Genomic DNA, 12,866 nt, shown 5'->3' on the forward strand with positions numbered 1-12,866 from the left:
TGTCTATTCAGATGCTCTGCCCATTTTAAAATCAGATTTTTTTTTTTTTTTTTTTGCTGTTAAGTTGTATGATTTTACATATTTTGGATTTTAACTCCTTATCAGATTTATGATTTATAAATATTTTCTCCCATTCAGTAGGTTTTCTTTTCATTTTGCTGATGGTTTCCTTTGTTTTGTGGAAGCTTATTAGTTTGATGTAGTCCCACTTGTTAATTTTTGCTTTTGTTGCTTTTGCTTTGATGTAAAGCCAAGAAATCACTAAGACCGACATCGAGGAGCTTACTGCCTTTGTTTTTTCTGGTAGTTTTATGGTTTCAGGTCTTACATTCATGTCTTTAATCCATTTTGAGTTAATTTTTGTGTAGGATGTAAGATAGTGCTACAGTTTTATTCTTTTGCATGTAGCTGTCCAATTTTCCCAGCACCGTTTATTGGCGAGACTGTCCTTTCTCCATTTCCTGTTGTATATTCTTGGCTCCTTTGTCATAAATTAATTGACCTTATAGGCAAGGGTTTATTTCTGGGCTCTCTATTCTGTTCCATTGATTTGTGTGTCTGTTTTTATGCCAATACCATACTGTTTTGATTGCTATAGCTTTGTGATATAGTTTGAAATTAGAGAGCATGATGCCTCCAGTTATGTTCTTCTTTCTCAAGACTACTTTGGCTATTCAGGGTTTCTTTTGGTTCCATACAAATTTTAGAATTGTTCTGTTCCTGTGAAGGTAACAGTTTTCTTAAAACATAATTTATACACCATACAACTGACCCATTGAAAGTATATAATTCAGTTTCTAGCATATTCACAGAGTGTGCAAACATCACCACAGTTAATTTTAGGCCATTTTTATTACCCCAGAAAGAAACTCCATACCCATTTTTAGTCATTCTCCATTTTCCACCAACCACTCCCAGCCCTAGGCAGCTACTAATCTTTCTGTCACTATAGATTTGCCTATTCTGGACATTTCATGTAAATGGAATCATACAATATGTGGCCTTTTGTGATTGGCTTCTATTTTCATAAGGTTTCAAGATTCATCCATGTCGAATCATGAATCAATACTTTGTTCCTTTTTATGGTGAAATAATATACCACATTTTATTCATTCATTAGTTGATGGACATTTAGCTTGCCACTTTTTGGCTGTTATGAATAAACTGCTGTAAACATTTGTGTTCAAGTTTTTGTGTGGATGTAAATTTTAATTTCTCTTGGGTACATATACTTAGCAGTAGAATTGCTGAGTCATATTAACCTGTTGAGGAACTCCTAGAATGTCTTCCAAAGCTGTCTCACTATTTTACATTTTCATCAGGATATATTCCATTTCTCCCCATGCCTTCCACTCTTTATACTTAAGATGAGTAACAGTGATGACAACCAATTACAACTTTTCCTTTTTCAGTATGAGTACTGAGAGGTGTGTATCCTCTTTTTAAAAATAGAAATAGTACAGAGTAATAGGTATGTAAAATTTCTCATGACAAAGTATAAAAACTTTGTTGAGCAACTTTTCATTTTGTTCCCTCCTTTTGTCTTAACTAAGTTATTTCTTGAGAATGGAATCGTACCATGCTCTTTTAATTATAGCCATATTAAGTGCATATTTTTCCCAGATAAAGGCAATAATGTCATATAGCAAATGACTTAATGTCATATGGCAAATGACTTAATAGTCTCATCCTGTCCAAGGGTCTCTAGCACACGAGAATAATGCAGACCATGCTCTCACAGATTGTGTGTGTGTGAGTGTGTGATTTGGATTTTAAAAATTATATCAGATTTTAAAGCAAATCCCAGACATGTGATTTTAGCTATAAACACTTCAGTATGCATCTTTAACAGATAACTTTTTAAAATGTAGTCATCATTCTATTATCTCACATTAACCCTAATTCCTTAATATTTTCTAGTACCTCTTCCACATTCCAAAGCCCGTAATTACCTTAAATATGCCTTTTTGCAGTTGGGTTTTTTTGGGGGTTTTTTTTGAGTCTGGATCCAAACAAAGTCTACATATTTGGTTACTTTGTCTTTTAATTATCTTTTATTCTAGACTAATTATGTTTGATAGCTCATTTTTGGATAAATAAAACAATCAGAAAGTAATATAAGGCAGTATTTAATAAGACATTAAGTAGGATATGATCAAATGTGAGGCATATAGATTTCTAATAGACTCTTCATTGACCCTATTGGTAGATATATGATATGTAGGTTAGGGAACCAAATCAACTAGATTCGAAGCCCCAGCCCTGCCACTGTAGGCTGTGCAATTTTATACAAGTTAATTGAGTGTTTGTTTTTCTTAAAGTTATACAAGTGTTATTGTTACATGTAACTATGTACATATAAAGTTATACATATTCTAGTATATATATTAGTTCAAAGAGACAATTCTATAAGGCTTGTCACCAACAAAAACAACAGAAAAGGCACTCCCCCATTAGCACATGACTTGAATTCCTACCTCCAAGAGGCATCCATTTTCAACTCTTTTAACTTACTTTGTTTGGTATATGCTTCCAGATCTCTAAATAACATACTTATATTGCCAGTTCTTGAGTATTATCTATGACTCGATACAGTAGAAGATGAATATTTAGTACTCTGTCACACTCACTACTCCACCACAAATACGAAGTCCATCCTCCCTTTCTCCTAATACAATTTAAACGACATTCAATTCGTATATTATGATCATGAAAATGCTGTTTATAGATACTATGATTACTGTTTTTTCACTGTAGATTTTGTTTTTTTTTTCCTGAAGTCGATAATAGTCTTGCTTTTTGTTTTGCTTAGTTTTCTATGTGCTTATACAGAGAAGATTTAGACAACCCTAATCTCTTCCTCAGTTGTATAAATTTTTTCTCCATATGTTCAAACACATTTGGTAGTCTATAGTTTCATTTTCCTGAAGAGATCTCTCTAGGAGCCTTCTGACATACACTACCCTGGACTGTTTGTTCTTTGTCCCTGATGCCCAGCTATGGTCTTGAAGTCTCATTTCACCATAATCCTCTTGTGATATAGATCATTTCCTGAATCTCATGTTTTTTCATTTTCTTCTCTACTAATTCCTGAGGAAGGATGCATGAGAGGTAAATTTACTCTCATACTTAATTGACAGAGAAAGTATGAATCTCATGTTTTTTCATTTTCTTCTCTACTAATTCCTGAGAAAGGATGCATGAGAGGTAAATTTACTCTCATACTTAATTGACAGTCTGCCTGGATATAGAATTCCTGATTGGAAATTGCTTTCCCTTGGTATTTTGAAGATATTGCCCCAATTCATTCTATGCTTTCTGTGTTCCTGTTGAGGGTTCTTATGCCATTCTGATATTTTACTCTTTGTATAGAACCTGTTTGTTATTGTTCTCTCTGGAAATTTGAATGTTCTGAAATTTCATGATGCCGTACCATGGTACAAGGCTATTTTCATATTGAGCTGTATACTCAGAGGCCCTTTCAAGTTCAAAAACTCAAGTCTTTTAGTTATATTGAATTATTTATATTGAATTATTTCTTTGAGTATTTTCTCCCTTTCATTTTTGCTTGTTTTCTCTTCCCAGAACTCCCATATTTAGATGTCATATCTCTTAGACTGGTCTTCTAATTTTTAAAAAATCTTTTCTCCTATTTTTCGTCTCTGCCTTTTGCTTTACATTCTTTACATTCTGAGAGAGTTCCTCTACTTTTTTTCCAGTGCTTTTTATTTCTGCTATCATGTTTTAAATTTCTGAGTTATTTTTCCTTTTTATTCATTAAATACACCTCTTTTTAGAAGATGATATCTTTTATTTTGGTCTTTGTCTTTATTTTTTTTATTTTATTTTTTTAAATGCCAGTATATTTATTATTTTTTTATACTATATATACATACTTTGTTTTAACATTTTATTTTTTTATTTTCCCCCTCCCTTCTCTTAACCACTAGTCCATTGTCCATGTCCATGAGTCTCTGTTTGTTTGTCCTGTTCATTTGTTGCTTTTAGGTTTATATCCCAAATATGTGAGGTCTTTGTCTTTACATGAGATACTTTCCTCTAATGCCTTGTGACCTTGGCTGTCCACCTATACTTAAGAGTGTGGTGTCTTGTTTTTTTGTATGGTCTTCTCTCCGACTTCCAGTAGTACCTCGTGCTGCCAGTGATTGAGCCTTTAGGGAGTTCTGTAGTGTTCTTCAGGTTACATCTCAGCTCTCCCCAATACTAGTATAGGATGCAGCCTTCTTGGGTTTGCTGAGTCAATTCCAGTTGTTCACTTTCCAACTTTCAGACTTTTGTTGCAGGTGTCTCCTCTTTCGTTTTCTTTGTTCTTGTGTACTTCAGCTTTACAACAATCAATCAGTCTTTTCTGTCATTGGGGGGGTTTGGAAGGAATCAGAGGTATATGTGTTATATAAGTCAGGGTTCAGCAAACTGTGGTTCCTGTGCCAAATTCATTCCTTTCTTATTTCTAGTGCCGCAGTACTAAAACTTTCCCATGTCCCTGATGCTCCAGACCTCATCCTGCCATCCCACTTTCAGTTTCAGCCCATGCCTATTTCCATTTTTATTCCAGCTGCTTCTGTTGCACACACAGGTGTTTGTAAGCGCTGCCGCCCTCCCTCAGTTCCCCCATCTCATAGAGGATACTCCCAGACTTCCCGGTCTCGCTGTTGTTGCTGGTGCCCCAGGGGGCACCCTGCCCCTCCCTGATCCTCAGCCAAGTGCCTTTTGTCTCCTGGATGACATAGCAGTTTCTTCCTTCAATTTCATGGTGACTCACTTTTTAAAAATAGTCTTTGATGTGTCAAGCCTTTTTTAAAAGTCTAAACAGATTGTATTGACTAGTTCCCTTTTAGTCATGTGCATTTTTACCTCCTAAAAGAAATCCAGACATATTAACTAGGTATGATTTTACCTTCCTGAAACCACACACTACTCACTTTGCATGCTTCAGTGCCTCTACAGCTGTTCCCGCCCTTCCAGCACAGCCTGTCTTATAAGGTTGTCTCATACCAGCTCATATACAGTCTCCTCCGTTTCATCCCAGGTTCTCTCAGTGAAAATTCTCCTTGTTCCATCTGAACTCCTATAGCAACTTCTCTAGAGGATCGAAATTAGTTACTTGTATCTCTGTTCTCCTCCTAAGTTCAAAACTCTTTAATGTCAGGGGTCATACCTAATCTTTTCATACAATCTCTTGAACTTAGTAAGAACTCTATATATGTTTGGTAAGTTAAACTAATGACAGAAATCTAAGGAAAAACTTCTTGACATAAGTCTACTATATCAATAGCTTCCACTTAAATCATTCACAGCTGAGTCCACACAATCTGATCGTTCGTTATACAGAAATTGTTCCCACTAAAGTTACAAATGCCCTCCTGATGAATAATTCTGTGGTGTCTTTTTATCCATCAGCTTCTTCCACCTCTTTGCCACATTTGGATATTCTTTCTTGTAACCAATTCTCACCTCCTATGATTTCCTCTGTCCTGCTACTGCTATGTCTTTCATTATGTCACTGATTTTCTTCTGTATACCACATTCCCCTAAATTAATGGTTTTGTTGTATTTTCTGTCCTCAGACTTATTTTCCCCTCTATGTATCTTTAGGAATCTCATCTCTCAGATTTTGTTTATTTGGGATTGGGGTTAGGAAGGAAGAAATTGAGATACTAAAACTATAGGTTAGATTCCTCCCCCCAGGATCTAAGCATTGGAGAAAGTAGAACAAGACACAGGTAGCCATATGGCCACTAATAAACGCCTAAAGTTGAGAGCTCTTTTATAAAGGCTGGATTGGAAAACATAGTTTAGATCCAAGGTCCAAGTAGGGCCCTCTCCTTCTTCTGAGAATCGGGCCCGGTGGGGTAGGTTGCGCTTGGAGCGGGTCCAACCTGGTGCAGGGTCCACCTCGTCCACCTAGTGATCAGGAAGGCGGAGAGCACTCTAGGGTATTAATCCTTTTACTGGTGCCCCAGGATTACTCACCAGGGGTGCTTGTGGCTGCAGCGTTTATCCTGAGATAACTCACGGATTACAGTTCTAATCTTACTTCCAAAGTTTGCCATGAAATATCTTGCTTTTATTATTATTTTTGCATCACTCTAGTATATTGATGGTCTTTGGAAACAAGTAACATTTTATTTATAGCATTCTGTTTACAAAATTTAGTAATTCTCAGTCACTGAAAATGTCAAGTCCTAGAAAATGGAGCATTTCTTTGCGTGATGTTAAATGAATGCTGACAGTGAGCTGCACTTTTTTTTTTCTAAACAGGAGAAGGTTGAAGCATGAGGACTGGAAGGTAGAAGAGGTGAGCCTACTCAGACTATAGATAGCTCCATGGTAGCAAGAGACATGAAAAGGAGAATCTCAAGTATAGATCAAGACTCAAGGGAACAGAGGAAAAGCTAAATCCTAAGGTCTCATGGAAGGATGATCCAGGGTATAGCTGGCTGCCACAGAGACTGGTCCTGGAAGAACTAAGGCAGCTCTTTAAGGTGTCTTGTTGCCTTCAACAGCAGGGTTGTTGCTCTTCACTCTGAGGCTATGCCACTAACATGGGCCCCAGGGCTCAGCATCAAGTTCAGCCCATAGCCTCCAGGTCTCTTCTTTGTTTGTCTGCTTGTGTCTTCTATCAATGGCCCCAACTCTGTATTTCACAATTCAAGCCTCTACAAGGTGGAACCTATCTGCCCCATAAATGAGTCATCAATCTATAAACCGCATGTCCTTGGGTCAGGTACCCACCTGTGGTTCAGTTGTCAGAGGCCAGAGGAGAGGCAGTGTCATGTGGTTTAAATGAAGGTCCCTCCCAATCAAGCAACAGTCAACATCTGTTGGCCCAAGCCAACTATCTGTGTCGAATGTATACCATGAGAGGTAGTACCTGAAAATGTAGCTTGTTCACTGCATAATTAAGCTTTGGAAGCCTCTCCAACAACTGGAAAGACTGACTCCCATTCTTCATACTCCCTTTATATTGCTTTTATTTGCTTCAGAAACCAGACACAGGAAACATCTGACCATAATAAAAGATTTTCAGTAAATTCGAGGTTTTCTCATTGAACGAAGTCATGTGCAGCGATGCTCTGTTGTAGTTTGGTCTGGAATTCTGTTTGGTCACTTGTACAGCACACCACATGGCCGCCTCTGGCCTGGGAGCCAGGAACAGCTGGAGCCTGGGCTGCTTTAAATAAAAATGACATACTTGTTAACTTGAGAAGGAGAAGTCTGGAGAGTCTTGCTCTTTCTTGCAAAACAAACTTCTCAACTTGTTGATTACTAAATTTTCCCTTTAGCTGTCAAACTGGTTTATAACTAAAGTAATCTTACATCCTTTTGAATAAACACAAATAAATGATTGGTTAAACTGATTCTCAAGTCTGTGCCTTTAATGCTCAAAGCATTATCCATCAAAACATGGATGTCACTTCATGTGCCCCAGGGCTCAGCATCAGAAATTTCTTCCTGAAATTTCTTCCTCTCATTTGCATCGTGGACAGATTAAAGACACATGCTCTTGGGAGCATCCCACTATCACTGGAAATAATATTTGTGAAAACACTGACTTTACAGTAAAGCCAGACATCTGTTTGTTGCTTATCCTTTGCATACCCTTATCAAACTATTTTTATTTTAAGTGGCTGTTAATTTGTCTGTCTTCCTTGGCTGGAAGGCAAAAACTCTCTCTTATTCAGTTCCATATCTCTAGTACAGGTATACCTTGGAGATATTGTGAGTTCGTTCCAGACCATCACAATAAAGGAAGTATCACAATAAAAGGAGTTGTAATCTTTTTGTTGGTGGAGGGTCTTGCCTTCAGTTTGTAAAAACTGCAACATCTGTGAAGAACAATAAAGCTAAGAGCAATAAGACAAGGTGTGCTTGTATCTGGTACTTGCTAATATTTGTGGAAAGGAGGGAAGAAGTTTTAAAAAGCTCATTTATTTAGTCATTGGTGTAGCTGAGGTGTATTTAAGTGGCATGAAACGTAAGGATACCTCAGTAACTAGCGGGAAAAGTTGAACAGTTTTTTATCATGTACAGTGAGTAATGAAGGCAGTCAGGAACCTTCTGCATTGATACCAATGAGTTAGATTTTAAAATCCTAGAGCTGGATATAAGAGTTCTTTTTTTTTTTTAACTTTTTCCTCCCTGGTACTATAAGTAATACATGTTTATTGTAGAAATTTTGCAAAAATATGGAGAATAAACATCACCTATCATTTTCTTTCAGAGACAACCACTGTTACCATTTAGTCCTTTTTCTTTTAGTCTTAGTTAAGTTTTAGTCATTTAGTTAACTTTTACCCTGTTTTCTTTATGTTTAGATTGAAAAGTTTAAGACATTATTTCAGGACTGCTTGTGAGTTCAAAGAGGTAAATTGCAGTTGGAAAAATACTTGTCAACTGCAATAAAAATTTGAGATGCTGTTTTTATTGTTGTTCATCTGGGCAGTCAGCTCCTCCGAAAGCTTTTCCTAATCTTCTCCAGGTGAATGTGATCTTTCTCCTAGAAAGCTCCTTGGGCATTTTTCTTATTCCCCCTGCACTGATTTGTGAGAATGCTTGTATCTTCCTAGGATGAGGCCAGGCTTGAACTTCTGAAGCTTCCTGGTACAAGGACAGTTCAAGATTGACTTGAATTAAATGAGAATCTATATGCATAATGTGTAAAATATGACTCAGGTAATATCACCTTTGAAAGAAAGCAGGGACACTTACTAGCTTATTCATTTGTTTAATAAAAATATTGACCACTTTCTGTGTGTTGGTTAGCCACTGAGCTAGGCATTAGATCCTCAAAATGAATAGACAGTTGTCCTCAGGGATCCTGCAGTTTAATGAGAGAAAAAAGAGAAGTAAACAAGAATTATAATGCAGTATAATAATTCCATAATAGCAGTACAGCGATGGCATACAGAAGAGAATGGGCAGAATTGATCGAGAAAGCTTCAAGAAGAGGGGATGATTGAGTTGAGTCTTACTGGAGAAGTGGGAGGGTTTTTTTTTTTCATGCAAACAGGCAGAAAGAATAGTATGTCTGATGTCTGAAGACATGAAGGCACATGTCTTTTGGGGGAAGCAGAAGTAGGTTAGCATATCTGGGACATGAGGTATATTAGTGGTGGCAAATGAAGCAAAAGGGTGAAGACCTTGAATGTCAGAGCTTGAACTGCATCTTACAGGCTATGGGAAACCACTGAAGCATTTTAATCAAGAGCAAAGACACAGTCAGGTAACTTTTTAGAAAAATCTTGCAGCAGTATAAAGGATGATGGAAGTGGGCTAAGTTGGAGGTAGGAGTATGGTTAGAGGGCTATTAGAACAGTCTGCTGGCAGATGTCCAGAAAAGGCAAATCTATAGAGATTAGAAGTAAATTGGTAGTTGCCTGGAGCTGGAGATGGGAACAGAGTGTGACTGTAAATGGGCATGAGGCATCTTTTTAGGGAGATGGAAATGCTCTAAAGTTGCATTGGTGCTGGTTGCACAGCTCTAAATTTTCTAAAAATCATTGACTTGTATACTTAAAATGAGTGACTTTTATAGTATGTAAATTGTAAGCTGAGAGAGAGAAAGGGAGTGAGGTGAGGGGGGAGAACAAGGTTCTTTTCTGAAAGGTCAGTAGCGGTGAGAGGAGACAGATGTGAGAAATGTTGATAATTAGAATTTGTAAGAGTTAGACGTTGATTGTATCTCACGGTGGTCAGCCAATCATGCTTCTACATTTTTATTAAACGATGTCAACTCCACCTTTTACTTGATAGGTTTCAAAGCATATGGATCTGCGCTTAACTAGCAATACAGAATTTCTGCCTCTGGATTCTTATCTGAACCCTTCCAGTTTCTGCCACCCAGTTCTTTGTAGACATTTGGTTATGAGAAAAAAAATATATGTGAAAGATTCCCTGAAGAATTTGTAGTCCATTCATTTCTCTAGGACTATTATTCAGCAAATAGTTATTGAGTGCCAGGTCTTATGCTGGGAATGCAGCAGTGAAGACAGCAGATATAATGTCCGCCTTTATGGAGCATGTAGTCAAGCAGCGGGGACAGATGTTATTTACAGTTATGATAACTTGTGTCAGATTTCCTTGCGCAATAAGAGAAAATAACGTAGAAACTGAGATCTGAAGGATAAAGTGGGGGTGGGGGTGGGGGTGTGGCTGTAGACACTGGTCCTATATCCATCCAGCTGACATTCTTTTGTAGTAGGTGAGCCCTTTGAATGTGATCCCTTTTGAGTCTGGGGTCTCTGAGGTTATCTTGGGCCTTAAATTATCTTGGTGTCCCTTATAATTGTGTTTATTGAACTGTACCCTAGCTTTATGCCATCATTTGTATTAGCTCATGTTATAAGAAACAGCCATCCCAGATTCACAATTACTTATAAAAATGTTGTAGAAGATTGTCTTCAACATCATGTAGCATCCTCCTTTATTAAGACCCCTCAAGAGAATTTTCTCTCTGATCACTGTAAAGTATTTGCTTTTATATTTTGGTCTTTTAGTTTTTCTGAAGCACCCTGTTCCATCTTGCTTCGGTTCTCCACAGTAGGCATTTTCTCAGCCTGGAATGCTCCATTCTGTTCTTGTTAGGTTAACCTTTACTTCTCCTTCAGCTTTTAGTTCAAGTGTCACCTCTTTAGGAAAGCCTCCCGTAACCAGCACCCACTCCCCTTCCAAACTATGTCTGCTTCCTAATAGAAACTTTCACAGTATTCTTTTCTTTTTCATTTAATCAATTTTTAGTTGAATAGTTTGTTGTTTGGTAATATTTTTTTCTCTTAGATTAATGGCAGGTAGATCCATGAAGGCAGAGACCATGCTTTTGTCTGCTGCTGTATCTCAAAGTATAGTATCTTGTACCTAGTAGGTGCCCAGTAAATATTTACTGAACAGTTGAATAGATGAATGAATGAATGCATTGTAGGCACTGAATTTTGAAGCTGTTCATTTTCGCCTTTTCTTTGGCCATTTAGGCGATCCGGCCTCCTTGATTCTAGCTGTAGTATTTGTATATGTCCTCATGGCATGCATTTTGTACACTAACATTCCCCCGACTACATAATATTTTTTTTCTTTGACGTCATTATTTTATTCCAATGTTTACTGTAAGTTCCTATAGGCCACTTTAATAAGCCTTTTGTTGGGGGGAAAATAATAAGCATTTGGGTATATGAGTAGGTAAAGAAAGGGAGAAGTCACAGGGGAATGTTAGTGCCTTTAGATGCAAGAGAGAACTTTTCTTATGCTTTGTTTTAATTTTTTTTGTTCACTATGAGAAGGAAAAATAAGTAAGTTTATCCCCTAATTTGGCAAGAAATGCCTCTGAAGAACTCGGGGCCTGTCTCTGCCTTGAACCGTTCATCCCGGTGGCAGGAGGCTTGGGGCTGGGCTCAGCGGGGCCTCCTGGCCCAGTGGATGGGTGGGCATGGACTTGTGGAGGCTCTGTGCAGCTGAGTTCCATTCCTCTGTGCAGTTGACTTTCTCCTGGGGAGGGTTTGGGCAGAGCCAGTGGGAGCTTGTCTTTTTACTGTAAGAAAGAGAAAGAAATGAACATGTCCTCTTGTGTTGCAGATTCAGTGGTTCTATCCTTTGACTCCGCTGGACAAACACTAGGCTCAGGTACCAGTCCCTCCCCATCTATCATCCTTTCAGCACTGGCCACATTTGAAGTGGAGCCTAATGGGGTGGGGGGTACCTGGGGGGTGGGATGGGCAATGGAATACCTCAGAATTGAAGGAAAGTCTTAAGAAGCCTTTCTAGGGCCTCGTGGTCTAGGAAGCAGTGGTGGGATGCAACACCTAGAAGATTTTGTCAATTGCTTTAAAAGTGTGCACTGAGAAGTTTGCTGTAGATGCTCCTTCCCCATCAGAATGGTTCAGGTTTATATAAAAAGATATGTCTTTTGTCAGAAAGAGTGGGGCGGAGGGCATTCAGAGACCCCAAATCTGGGAATGCTGGGGTAGTGACCATCAGGCTGCCTAGCAGAACACCAGGCTGGTGATACCATCGCAGCTTCCCGAGGACATGCACCCTATTGCCCATGTACATGCGCACCCCGTACACTCAAATACATACCGCCTCCAGGAGGTGCACTTTATTTTGCACTTTTCTTTACTGTGCACTTAGGCTAAAACTCCTACATGCTGACACACTTCCTCTCTTCCCTGTATCTATAGCGCAAGACACATAGATTGGCACATTTGCCCTTTTTACACAAAATCATTCAGGCTCTGTGGGGCTTGGCTCTCATGTCTGAGACAGTCTCCTTGCTTCACACAACTGTGCTGTTGGCAGCAGAAAGTAGTTGTTTCAGCGTGGACAGGGGAATGATGTTCACAGAATATGATCACAGCCACCACTGTTTACTGAGGACCTTCTATGTGCCAGCACTGTGCTAAATGCTTTATACACATCTTCACAAATACTTCACAAAAGAGGAAATCCAAATGGCTGATAAACCTATGAAAAGATATGTGATTACATTAGTGCCTAAGGGAATGCAAATTAGAATTACAGTGAGATACCACTATATATCTATCAAAATAGCAAAACTTGAAAAGCTTGATGTTCCAGTTTTGGTGAGGCTGTGGTACAGAGGTTTCTACTGGTCAGAGGATAAATTGGTTATAACCACTTCGGAAAAGACTATGTGTTAGCTAAATTTGAATATATACATACCCCATGACCTGGCATTTCCTCTCCCTGGTGTTTTCTTTGCATAAATGAGGGCTTATATGCATACCAGGATATATGGACAAGATGCATGTATAAGAATCTATTTCCGTCACCGGATGCAGCTAAAGGCTTGGACATAATGCATTTAGCAGCTATTTGAGAACTCCGAAATA

The 12,866-nt window shown here is 38.3% G+C and overlaps 1 protein-coding gene across 7 annotated transcripts in view; it reads left to right on the forward strand.

Annotated features, from left to right (window-relative positions):
* ST3GAL3 (ST3 beta-galactoside alpha-2,3-sialyltransferase 3) overlaps positions 1-12,866 on the forward strand; it is a 167,447-nt gene that overhangs the window by 51,781 nt on the left and 102,800 nt on the right. For 3 of the 7 annotated variants that reach the window (XM_039883660.1, XM_039883657.1, XM_039883655.1), the window contains exon 3: positions 11,590-11,637. The exons of the other annotated variants lie outside the window; for them this stretch is intronic. In XM_039883660.1, the coding sequence (XP_039739594.1) occupies positions 11,590-11,637 (48 nt within the window). The remainder of the gene's footprint in view (positions 1-11,589; positions 11,638-12,866) is intronic. 7 annotated transcript variants of the gene reach the window in all.

Source organism: Pteropus medius, unplaced genomic scaffold (genome assembly GCF_902729225.1).
Source record: "Pteropus medius unplaced genomic scaffold, Ma_sr-lr_union100, whole genome shotgun sequence".
Lineage (NCBI taxonomy): Eukaryota > Metazoa > Chordata > Mammalia > Chiroptera > Pteropodidae > Pteropus > Pteropus medius.